Source organism: Mesoplodon bidens (assembly GCF_964165515.1).
Source record: "Mesoplodon bidens genome assembly, chromosome: X".
Lineage (NCBI taxonomy): Eukaryota > Metazoa > Chordata > Mammalia > Artiodactyla > Ziphiidae > Mesoplodon > Mesoplodon bidens.
This window is the reverse complement of record NC_138163.1, coordinates 108,563,411-108,576,414: the sequence shown is the minus strand read 5'-3', so window position 1 is coordinate 108,576,414 and position 13,004 is coordinate 108,563,411. Positions and strand designations below refer to the sequence as shown.

General features: G+C 38.0%; 1 protein-coding gene across 1 annotated transcript in view; it reads left to right on the top strand.

Annotated features, from left to right (window-relative positions):
- Positions 1-13,004, top strand: part of CFAP47 (cilia and flagella associated protein 47) — a gene marked incomplete at both ends in the record, with an annotated part of 276,077 nt that overhangs the window by 23,561 nt on the left and 239,512 nt on the right. Inside the window, 5 exon segments of the mRNA XM_081223108.1 lie at positions 4,649-4,838; positions 5,560-5,773; positions 8,836-8,881; positions 8,883-8,989; positions 9,620-9,666. Of these exon segments, the coding sequence (XP_081079234.1) occupies positions 4,649-4,838; positions 5,560-5,773; positions 8,836-8,881; positions 8,883-8,989; positions 9,620-9,666 (604 nt within the window).

The window sequence follows — 13,004 nt, the reverse complement described above, 5'->3', positions numbered from 1 at the left end:
CGAGCTAAAATGTTTCAGAACCTATTGTGGCATCCAACCTCAATTGAATTAGCATTATCTTAAGAAAGGGCTAAGTACCCAGGAAACAAGAGAAAATTTACAGCATGAAATATATAGTGGAAAATGATAGCAATAGGATGTTTTTTAATATATGGTAGGCATAATATTAGAAACAGTAGATTAGGGATGGGCTGTTCCTAGTGGTTATGTTGAGAAAATGTGCAGGATGGCCAACAATTTAAGTGGACATGATATGAAAAGTTTAATTCAGTTTGAGTGTAGAGGGGGAGTCTGAGTGTTTAGAGAAGATACATGGGTGACAGCTGATAAATATGTGGCTCAGCAGATAATGAATCACTGTTGAGAAAGGAACATTTAAAGAGGGTATAATAAAGGGTCTTTCCTTTCATTATTAAATGAAAATTGTTCTGTTCACAAAGGTTTTTAATTTCTATAATGCAAAACAGACCTGAAGTATATTTGCCACTTAAATTTAGGTCAGCATATAATCTTCCAGGCATAAAAAGAAATATATACTTTTGTGCATCTCTGAAACCAATTTGGGACTTTTACATTGAGAGGGGCTCCTGGGAACACCCTATGCTGTATAAAATTTTCAAACTCAAAAAAGAACCCCATAAGGGACTTCCCTGGTGGTCCAGTGGTTAAGAGTCTGTGCTTCCACTGCAGGGGACATGGGTTCAATCCCTGGTCGGGGAACTAAGATATTCTGCATGCTGCGTGGCTTGGCCCAAAAAAACCCCCATAGCTGATAGTTAATTTCTTAACATAATTTTTAGCCCTCTACGTTTCTGGATTTCTCGAGCACTTTGAAGTTTCAAATTACTAAAAAGTGAATGTAGGAAATGTGGGGGACACTGGAGAACTATGACTTCCACAGGCTGGTCAAATAGCCTTTGAATATTTGGAAGTGTGGTAAGATTATTCTTTTCTTTTAATACCAGCTATATTGAAGCATAATTCACACACCATAAAATTTACACATTTAAAGTATACAATTCAGTGGTAATTAGTATATTCACGGAATTGTGTGGCTATCAGCACGAATTCCACAACATTCTCATCACCCCAAAAAGAAACACAATGTCCATTAGTGGTCACTTGACTCTTCGGCAGGTCCAGACTTTTTTTGGTGCTAATTCTTTAAATGTTCAGTAAAATTCATCAAAGCCATCTGGTTCTGGACTTCTCTTTGTCAGAAGTTTAAAAATTCCTACTTTAATCTCTTGTTATCCTAGGCTATTCAGATTTTCTGTTTCTTCTAGAACCATTTTCAGAAGTTTGTGTCTTTCTGACGATTTGTCCATGTCCTATAGGTTATCTAATTGGTTGGCATATGATTGTTCATTGTATTCCTTCATACTCCTTTTTATTGATGTAGAGTTGGTAAAGATGTCCTCTCTTTTATTCCTGATTTTAAGAACTTGAGTTTTTATTGTCGTTGTTGGCTTGGTGTGTCTAGCTCAAGTTTTTTTTCAATATCATTAATCATTTCAAAGACATAGTTTCAGGTTCATTGATTTTCTCTGTTGTTTTCTATTCTCTATTTCATGTATTACATGACAAAGGCCTTTGTCTTTTTTAATATAGGTGCTTACTGCTATAAATTTACTTCTAATCACTGCTTTTGCTGCATTCCGTAAGTTTTGGTATGTTGAGTTTTAGTTTTTCTTCATCTCAAAGTAGTTTCTAATTTCCTTTGAGATTTCTTCTTTGACCCATTAGTTGCTTAGGAGTGTATTGTTTAATTTCCACATATTTGTGAGTTTCCTACATTCCCTTGTCTTTATTCTTTTTAATAATTTCTGTACTTTATTGATATGCTCTATTTTGTGAGATGTTGTTCTCATATTTCCTTTAAGTCTTTAGACATGTTTTTCTTCAGTCCTTTGAACATATTTATAGTAGTGTACTTACTGTCTTTGTTTAATAGGTCCAACAGTTGTTTTTCCTCAGGGACAGTTTCTGTTTACTGCCTCTCTCTTGTGTATTGGCCGTAACTTCCTACTTCTTTGAGTGTCCAGTAATTTTTTGTTGAAAACTCAGCATTTTAAATAATATAATGTGACAACTCTGGAAATCAGATCTCCCACAGGAGTTTTGCTCTTTGTTGTTGTTGTTTTATTTGTTTAGTGACTTTCTAGACTGATTCTGTAAAGGTTGTTTTCTTTGCTGTGTGCAGACAATCAAGTGATGCTCAGTTAATTTAGTGGTCAGCTAATGATTGGGCAGAGACTCCCTTAAATTCCTTGATTCCATATGTCTCACAGCCTTTGCTGAGTACCTCTGTATAAATGTGTTGGGTGGGCCATGACTTCAGTGTTCTACCAGGTAGTTTATAACTCTTTATGGCTTCAAGTCCTCCTTGTACAGAGTCCCAACGTCAGCCAGAGGTGCCAGATTAGATCTTTCTCAAATCTTTCCTGGGGATATACACTCTCTTGCACATGTGTGTGGCAATCCAGATTGCCAGGAATATGTCAGAGCTTTTCTAATACCCTCTGAACATTTTTGGCTTTGTTTGTTTATCCTCTTATTTCTTATTAGCCTTAAATGCTAATGCTATCTCAGGTCGTTGTGACGTTCAACAATTGCAGCTGATTCTTTTTCAAGGGGAGGGTGGCAAAACCCTAGGGAGAGAGTTGTTCACACAGAGTGAGCTCTGAATCAGGTCAGTTAAAGCCATGCTCTCAAACTAGGCTTTTCAGCTAGCTTTCAGACAGAACACATATGAGCACTTCTCTGGGGATGGGGTTTTTGGAGAGTTTTAGACCGATTCTCCCTCGATGGCTGCTAGGCTCATCATTTTCACAGTTACCATAGTTGCAAGGCTGTTGTTTTTCAAGGAGAGCACGACGCTGGAATAAGAGGATGTGATTACAGTAGGTAAAAATGCCACAAAGCCTGTTACTTGTTTAGAATTCAGCCATTTAAAAAAATAAATACTCCTTGGACTTTTGCAATATTTTAGGTAATTTTCAAATATACGAGAAGTTGATTTTGACAATTTTCCTAGTGTTCTCTTTCCGTTTGTGGATGAGTAACTATTTGGAGGTCTTTAATCTGCCGTTCTGGGAGTGCTTCAGTACCATTAATCTTAATTTTTTCTTAGATAATTTTCCAATAATGTGTATCTTGAAGGTTTGTCAATGTTGTATATGATATTTCTAAAGACTTTCATATCACCATGATAAATTAGCTTTCCTTAAAGATTTGTAAGCAATATTTTTTGATTTGCTTTTTATTTTGTACTAACAGTACAATAGTTTTTCTTAATCCATTTGGGCTGCTGTAAGAAAATACCATAGACTGCACAATTTATAAACAACAGAAATTTATTTCTAACAGTTCTGGAGGCTGGACGCCCCAGATTGGGGTGCCAGCATGGTCAGGTGTGGGCCCTCTTCCTGGTCACAGACTTCTTGTGGTATCCTCACATGGTGGAAGGGGCTAGGGAGCTCTGTGGACCCTCTTTAACAAGGGCTCTGATCTCCTAATTCTATCCTATAGGGCAGCGGTCGCCAACCTTTTTGGTACCAGGGACCGGTTTTGTGGAATATAATTTTTCCACGGATCAGGGTGGTGGGGGGGATGGTTTCGGGATGATTCAAGTGCATTACATTTATTGTGCACTTTATTTCTATTATTATGTTGTAATATATAATGAAATAATTATACAACTCACCATAATGCAGAATCAGTGGGAGCCCTGAGCTTGTTTTTACTTGCCACTCACTGATAGGGTTTTTTGTTTTTTTGTTTTTCTTTTTTTTGCGGTACGCAGGCCTCTCACTGTTGTGGCCTCTCCCGTTGCGGAGCACAGGCTCCGGACACGCAGGCTCAGCGGCCATGGCTCACGGGCCCAGCCGCTCCGCAGCATGTGGGATCTTCCCGGACTGGGGCACAAACCCGCATCCCCTGCATCGGCAAGCAGACTCTCAACCACTGTGCCACCAGGGAAGCCCACTGATAGGGTTTTGATATGAGTCTGCAAGCAATTAATTTATTATGGTCTCTGTGCAGTCAAACCTCTCTGCTAATGATAATCTATATTTGCAGCCGCTCCCCACCACTAGCATCACCACCTCAGCTCCACCTCAGATCATCAGGCATTAGATTCTCATAAGAAGCGTGCAACCTAGATCCTTCGCATGCAGAGTTTACTTGTAGAATTTGGGCTCCTGTGAGAATCTAATGCCGCTGCTGATCTGACAGGCGGAGCTCAGGCGGTAATGTGAGTGATGAGGAGCAGCTGTAAATACAGATGAAGCTTCACTTGCTTGCCCGCCGCTCACTTCCTGCTGTGCGGCCCAGTTCCTATCAGGCTATGGACCGGACTGGGACCGGTACTAGTCTGTGGCCCAGGGGTTGAGGACCCCTGCCATAGGGCATTAACATATGAGTTATTAACATACGAGGATTTAACATATGAGTTTCAGGGACTTCCCTGGCAGTCCAGTGGTTGAGACTCCAGGGGGTGTGGGTTCAATCCCTTGGTGGGGAGCTAAGATCCCATGTGCCGCGCAGCGTGGCAAAAAAAAGGCGAAAAACAAAAAAGAAAATATGAGTTTTAGGTGTTCACAAACATTCAGCCTATAGCAATTGGTCACTTTTCTTCTTTTTTCAGAATGTGACATGTTTATTCATTGCACATCAAGTTGGAGTCTTTAAAGTGAAGCAATTTATAGAGATCATTGGCTCAGTGACAGATGAAAATTTGCAGTCTTTGTCCCTGAAGACTCTCCATCAGATATGTTTATATTTCAGTAGTGTCTGCAAACCTTCCACCAAGAAAGTTGTGATGAAAATTAATCCTGGTATGCTATTGGGGGTGCTTACCATTTATTTATCTATTTTTGGTTAATACAGGATTATCTTAACATACTAATGCTTAGCTGTATATATCAAATGTGGTCTAATATAATGGTTCTCAACTTTTGTGTGCATCTAGGACTGCCCTATGTCCCAGCGTTGATTATTAAGTAGGTCTTTGTTGGAGCCCAAAGATTTGTATTTCTAACATGTTTCCAGTAGATGCTGATGCTGCCATTTTGAGGATCTCACTTTGACTAGCACTGGTTTAATGATCTATAAAATTTATTAAATATTTTAATGGTTTTTATATTTTATTCTTTTACTTCTTTGTTTGAGTCTATAATGTAAACTGGTTTTGACCATTCCATGGATTTTCTGGTTGCTGCTGTTTCAACTAATTCTCAGTTATCTCTTATACATTGAACCATATGCAATTGCTGATATTCAACTCTCTTTAACGTATAAAAATTTCAGTTTCATGTGTGCCAACCCAGTCCTTCAAGTTACCGTGTTTTGGTTTTTTTGCATGCATTTTTATTACTTATGCATGCATTATTTTGCTAAATTGTTTTATGTAGATCCATTTATTAAATGAATTATTCATATTTTCTGAATTTGCTTAGGGATTTAGCTTTAAGTTGGAACCAGTGGTCTAGTGTAGTAATTAATTCATGGAAATTAAAAAAAAAACATATTTACACTTAATATTCAGTTCTCTAAAAGGTATATCCCCTTTGATCAGTAATCCTATGGGACAGTTTGTGGTGAAAGACTTGGCAAAATACAAGGACCATGCACCTGTCTCAATGCTTCAATCAACCACGACACACATTCACAATCATAACACAAGTAAGGAGTTAATAAAGGATGCTCTGATAGCCTTTCCCAATGACCGAGCTGCAAGTATCTGGTCTGGAGAAGAGCATAAACATTTCAGGTAATGTGCTATATTAAAAACCTGAAATTTTGTAAGATACAATAACCAGCATGACATGCAGAGATCTTATCACATCCTGCTGTAACAAATTAGTGATGGTAATAATAATAATAGTAGTAAAATTTAATTTTCTCTCTTTTTTTTTTTTTTTTTTTTTTTTTGAGGTACGCGGGCCTCTCACTGTTGTGGCCTCTCCCGCTGCGGAGCACAGGCTCCGGATGTGCAGGCTCAGCGGCCATGGCTCACGGGCCCAGCCGCTCCACGGCATGTGGGATCTTCCCGGACCGGGGCACGAACCCGTGTCCCCTGCATCGGCAGGCAGACTCTCAACCACTGTGCCACCAGGGAAGCCCCCCTTTTTTTTTTCTTTTACATCAGAGGAGTGGTTGCTGAATGCTGTCATCTAACCTCTCATCTCTATTGCATACTTGCCAGGACTTGTGAATGGTTTACCAGATGATTCTTAAAATATGCTGTTAACAAGTAGAGAAGAATAATAGAAATAATCACTTTTGGAAATGTATACAGTCCTCAGAGTAGTCATGTTCATTAATTATGGCTGAGAGCCTGTATTTATCTAAGATTAAAAATTTTAAACTGTGATAAACAAGTTGTTCTCATCTTCATTGTCATTATCTTCATCCCTATGCTATCATCTTTGTTCAATCCCCTCAAAATCACATTTCCAATAACCTTTACCAAAGTGAACTAAAACCTCCCCAATTATAAGGACTATGAGTGATGGTAAGCCTCAATTTAAAAATTATCCCATTTTCAAAGAAATTACTACCATGTCAATGCTTAGTGAGAATAAACCCAGTCAACCTGACATCTTTATTTGGGCCATTAGCTCAGGAATGGTTTTATACATTTGAGGATGAACTGGGTTTCTTTTCTGTCTGCTTGTTTAACTGTCTAAACTTGACCATGTCCCTGGGCTTTCTCTACTTGTCTCTTTACCTTTGGGGAGTCTTCAAGTTCACTTACTTTTATAGTCATTTTCTTAAAATACCATTTGAATTTTTAGTCCATAATTGTTTTATTGTCCACAATTGAAAAATTCTGGGTTTTTATATAGTCTGTTTTATGATTTTATTTTACAAATTCCATCCACAGCAGTCTTTATCTCTCTTTTTTTACTTGACAAGTACCATAAAACACACAAACATAAAAATTATGCAGACTCCATTTAAAATAATTATACAGTATAATAAAAGGAAAACTCATCCCACCCTACAGAGGTAGCTGCTGGAAATAATTTTTTTTTTTTGCAGTACGCGGGCCTCTCACTGTTGTGTCCTCTCCCGTTGTGGAGCACAGGCTCCAGACGTGCAGGCTCAGCAGCCATGGCTGATGGGCCCAGCTGCTCCGCGGCATGTGGGATCTTCCCGGACCGGGGCACGAACCCGTGTCCCCTGCATCGGCAGGCGAACTCTCAACCACTGCGCCACCAGGGAAGCCCTGGAAATAATTTTTAAATGTATCATTTTCAATTCTTTCCTATGCTTATACAAATATATCTATGTATAGATATAATGTGTTAATTCAACATTAACATTTTGTTCCTAAGTATTAATCAGATGATCTCAAAATGCCAGGATTTTTTTGAAGAAGGCTAACATAAGCATCCCATGGCCATAATTATTTTTCTCAATTTACTCTTTTCCATGCTAACAGAAATACAAAATTTAGTCCAGTTATTTTCTGGCTAGCAAATAGTAATGAAAATTTAAGTAATGAAATTTTATAGTGTATTAAGTTGTTGGTAATTATAATTGCTGGGTTTTTTTTAATGCTTTTTACCTTTTCAATTTTTGAGAAGAAAATAAGGTAAGAATTTTTGTCTAGTTTTATTTAATGCAGTATATGTCTTGTGTTTAGAATAGTATGTTATAGTAGGCATTCAGTAAAAATTTTTTTAATAAATGAGGAAAAATGCCTTATTTACATAGCAATTTTTGTTGTCTGTACTTTGCACATTTAAAAAAAACCACCTACTCAAAGTTGCAGAGGTATTTCTTAAAGTTTATTCTTTAAAGAGCTGATAAGCATTTAGATATGCTAGTAACCAGCTCTTTGTCACTTCAGGCACCTCCTGTACTATTTCTTTTAAGTCCCTCCTTTTCTCCTTGTTACAGAGGTAGGGACTTCAGATATAGGAATTATTTCTAGGTTCTAAAGGTGGTTAAGGATCCCAGAGCCTGAAGGGAGATTTAAATATATCAACAACTATCTGAGTAACAAAGCATTTGTTTCTCTCTTATTGCCTCAGTCTCTTAAAGACTTAACTCAGTTCAAGCTATATTACTGTTACCACTGAGGAATTATCAAAAACAGGAAGAAATATTAGATATTAGATTAAATTTCATTTGACTGTATATGACTACTAGGTTTATACTTAGGAGTTAATTATTAAGGGTGAGAATCTCAATGATTAATAAAATTTGCTGAAGACTGTGGTAGCCTAAGGCCAAAAGATGTGAATAATTGTACTTTTTGTTTTTATGGAAAATATGTGGTAGGTGAAAGGAAGTGCATGCACCCAGTTGAGTGAATGTGAGATGTAGAGTAGTTTGCAGTTCTTCTTTGGATTTTTTTTCTCTGTATAGATTTATTGCTGATGGTTATTTCATAAGCTCTGAGATATTAAGAAAGCATGATTTAACAAAAGGATTCATTATTCTATATATTCTTTTATGATTTTGATCCCAGTGATCTAAAAGTAATTAACTATTAGGAAACACTAATCAGATTCAGATCTAGTTCCATCTGTAATCTAGAACTGCCCAAATTGCCTACTTGACTAATACTCCAAGAGTGGGTTTAAGGTAGGTGCTACTTCTTCCCAATGATCTTAGGGATTTCCTGTGATTAGGTTAAGAAGAAAATTAGATATCATTCTATTTCTATATGTAATAATGTCTTGGTATATAAAAGGACTAGAATCTGTCCTGTTCACCATTCTGTGCCCAACTCCTGGCATAGGAGGCCCTCAGTAAATACTGATTGAATAAATGCATGTATATACACCTAAATATTAACATGTCTTGCTCATATTGTAGGACGATTTTCACAAAGATTCCAAGATATAACTTTGTGGATCCTGAGTTTTGCATATACTAAATTTGAAAAAATAGAAAAGAAAGCACATGAAAAGTATTATGCAGGATACATTAAATATTTAAGAAATGTGCGCCTGCAGAAAGAAGAACAGAGGTAAAGTTCACTTCCTCAAACAGTGTGAAACAGAGCATGGTGCCTGTAGAGCCAGAATTTTTTTCTTTACTCTTTAGGTTCTTTTTAGTGACTTAAATGACTTTTCATGTATGAAAATAGCAAAACATTGAACTACTTTAACTGCATTTATTTCCTTTTTTACTTTTGATTTGGGAATGTCTTGGGTGGGCTTCCCCAGAAGCAGATTCTGAGACAGGAATTCCAACACATGTGATTTTTGGAGAATGTTCTTTTGGGAGAAACCTGCACAATATGAGGAAAGCAGGAGAGGGCAGAAGAGAGAACTCAGAAATAATGTGTTTCAAATAAAGTTTACTCTCAGCCTGATACCTAGGGTCTTTTGAGCATAAATTATACCATGTTGTTGTTCCTGCCTTGAGTCATTGTGAGCTGTCCTTGGGTATAGTAGGGTGGGCGTAGCTTCCTTGAGGAGGTGTTTGAGAATGGGGTCACCTCAACAGAGGGCAATTTTATGCAGATTAGTGCTTCTGTCTGCTTCAGTGGATCTGAGTGGGTCAGTAACAACATGTACTATGGGGAATATTTTGATTTACTGAGGTATTTTCTAAAAGACTTAGCCTCAGTTAATTATTATTATGATTTCACTAGGAAACACATGTACTCATATAATGATACAGACATAGGATTCGTTTATTGTGTTGTTCATCATTATTTATTTGCTCTTTAGTTCTTGTAGGTCCTTGTTAAACGTTTCTTGTATTTTCTCCATTCTATTTCCAAGATTTTGGATCATCTTTACTATCATTACTCTAAATTCTTTTTCAGGTAGACTGCCTATTTTCTCTTCATTTGTTTAGTCTGGTGGGTTTTTACCTTGCTCCTTCATCTGCTGTGTGTTTCTCTGTCTCCTCATTTTGCTTAACTTACTGTGTTTGGGGGTCTCCTTTTCACAGGCTGCAGGTTCTTCATTCCCATTGTTTTTGGTGTTTGCCCCCAGTGGCTAAGGTTGGTTCAGCAGGTTGTGTAGGCTTCCTGGTGGAGGGGACTGGTGCCTACGTTCTGGTTGATGAGTCTGGATCTTGTCTTTGTGGTGGGCAGGACCACATCCGGTGGTGTGTTTTGGGGTGTCTCTGACCTTATTATGATTTTAGGCAGCTTCTCTGGTATTGGGTGTGGTTGTGTTCCTGTCTTGCTAGTTGTTTGGCATAGGGTGTCCAGCACTGTAGCTTGCTGTTTGTTGAGTGGAGCTGGGTCTTAGCCTTGAGATGGAGATATCTGGGAGAGCTTTCACTGTTTGATATTATGTGGAGCTGGGAGGTCTTTGGTGAACCAGTGTCTTGAACTTGGCTCTCCCACCTCAGAGGCACAGGCCTGACACCCGGCCAGGGCACCAAGACCCTGTCAGCCACACAGCTCAGAAGAAAAGGGAGGAGAAAAAAGAAAGGAAAGAAAGAAAGAAAGAAAGGAAGGAAGGAAGGAAGGAAGGAAGGAAGGAAGGAAGGAAGGAAGGAAAGAAATAAAATAAAGTTATTAAAATAAAATATGTTAAAAAATTAAAAAGTCATTAAAGGAAGAAGAGAGCAACCAAACCAATAAAAAAATCCACCAATGATAACAAGCTCTAGAAAGTATACTCAAGAAAAAAAACAACAAACCATGGACAGACAGCCCCCTAGGACAAATGGTAAAAGCAAAGCTATACAGACAAAATTGCACAACTAAGCATACGTATACATACTCCCAAAAAGAGAAAATGGAAAAATATATATATAACTTTTGGGAGGTCTGAGGTCTTCTGCCAGTGTTCAGTAGTTGGTGTTCTGTAGGAGTTGTTCCACATGTAGATATATTTCTGATGTATTTGTGGGGAGGAAGGTGATCTCCATGTCTTACTCCTCTGCCATCTTGAAGGTCTCCTGTATAAATATTTTTATTGAGTTATTTTTCTTACATCCCTTTTTGTTATATCGTGTTGGAAAAGAAGAAGTTTTCTTCTACCCTTAGGTTCTTCTAGTTGGTGTAAGAATTAAACTGACATGGGACCGATTAACAGGAGAAAATCAAACAAAAGTTTAATAACATGTATCCAAGAGACAGACCCAGGAAAACCCAGTAACTTGCCAGAGTGGCCAAATCCTCACCTTAAATGTCATCTTCAGCTAAAGACAAAAGAGGATGTTGGGGGTAGTGGATTGGGGCTTCAGAGGTGAGAAAGGGAATTCACATGCCGATGGAAAAGCAAATGTTTTGTAAACAGATGTTTGCTGGGTCATGGTACACAGAGTGGACTTGATCTCTAGGCCCAGCTGAGTCTCCCCTATCACAGCCAGCCCATATTCTTTGCATGTATCTCTGGTGATAGCTCTATTCTGGGAACTAAGCCTTTACCTAAATTCTTTTAGGCAGTTAAGGAAGAGGTAACAAGAAAAAACTTTCTGAGTTTTCTGTTTCTTAAAAATAATCAGCTTAAATTAATCCTCATGCCAAAGAGACACATTTTGGGGTGGCAAATTTTTGTGTCCCTAGAATTGGTTTTACATCCTACATAATGCATTTAATCATATCATTCTCTATATTTTTGTAAACTAAAGTGAAGAGTTATAATTTAAATTTTATGTTGTGATTGTCCTTTCTTCCTGAGGCATGGTACATTTTGGATTTGTATTTGGATAGTGGATAGTATAAGGGGAGAATGGAAGAGTGGATTGATGTTTTCTAAGATAGAATTGGTTTCTCATTTGACTTTTTCATTAGATATTGTTTATGTTTCTGCTTGTTTTGTTATGTGTTCATCCTTGTTGTCGTTAACCATACTGAACTCTTGAGTTCACTCAATCCTCAGACTTCTCTTCAGTCAGTTCACTCTCATTGTCTTTCTCAATTCTGTCACTCCTTGGGCATTTGTAGTACCTTCCCTGCCAATCCCAGCCATGCTCAATTCAGCCATCCAATTTATTTCTCCTGTCCCATGATATACGTAATATTCCTGGAGAAAAATATATAGCCATGCTGGCTGAAGGGAAAGTATTGACCTCAAGCTAACCCTCTCAACATGGATCTATAATCCTTGTGCTGCTCTCAACTCTTCTCTGAAAGCTTAGGTGTCTTAATAAATAGCATTGACTCTTCTTTGTCAGAGTTACTTCCCATCACAGTCTTCTCTACACATCACTTTCTTCTAGTACCATCACTTGACTTCTACATTTCCCGCAGACTTTGTCCTCCTGCAGAGTTCCTGCTCATTCAGTCACAGCTCAAATGCCATCTCCTTATGATGAAGTTTCCTCCACTTTCTTGGGCTAATTTAGAACTCCCCACCCAACTTCTTTTCCACTCCCATTGTGTATTCGTTACATCACCTACAGTTATTTGTTTATGTCCATCTCCTGTTGTGTTAGATGTTACTAAGCCCGTATCTGATATCCATTCCCCTTCCTTATGGGACCCTCATTTTGTTTGGGGAAGCAATGTTCTTATTTACATATCTCTTTTCCCCAGCCTTTCTTGCCAATGAGATATGGACAGAAATTTCTTTTAGCTTCATCCCCCTTCTACATGCCAGGTACTGTTTGAAGTACTTCTGCTTATATTAGCTTATTTAATCCCTATATCAGTTCTCTAAGAAACAGTTGTTATCCCCACTTTATGTATGAGGAATCTGTGTTACATAGGTTTAGTAAATCGTCCAAAGTCTCATCTAGTAAGTGTCAGAGCTGAAATTTGAACCAGGGAGTCTGACCAGAGAATTTGTGCTCTTTTTAACTACTGTGCTTTGATACCTTTCTGCACTGAGGAAGGCCACGTGATAAGGAATGGCAGTGTGGGAAGCTAGGAGCATTGCTCCTTGAAGTCATTGTCAACCTGTTAAGGCAGACCTGGAATACCTGCCCATGGACTTCTGATTGCATAAGATAAATAAACCCTTATCTACCTAACCCACTGTAACAGGGCTTATTGTTACTTATAGACAAATATAATTCTGATGGATCCCAACTAGACTGTTAGCTCTTCCATGAGTAGTTTCTCTTCTTTT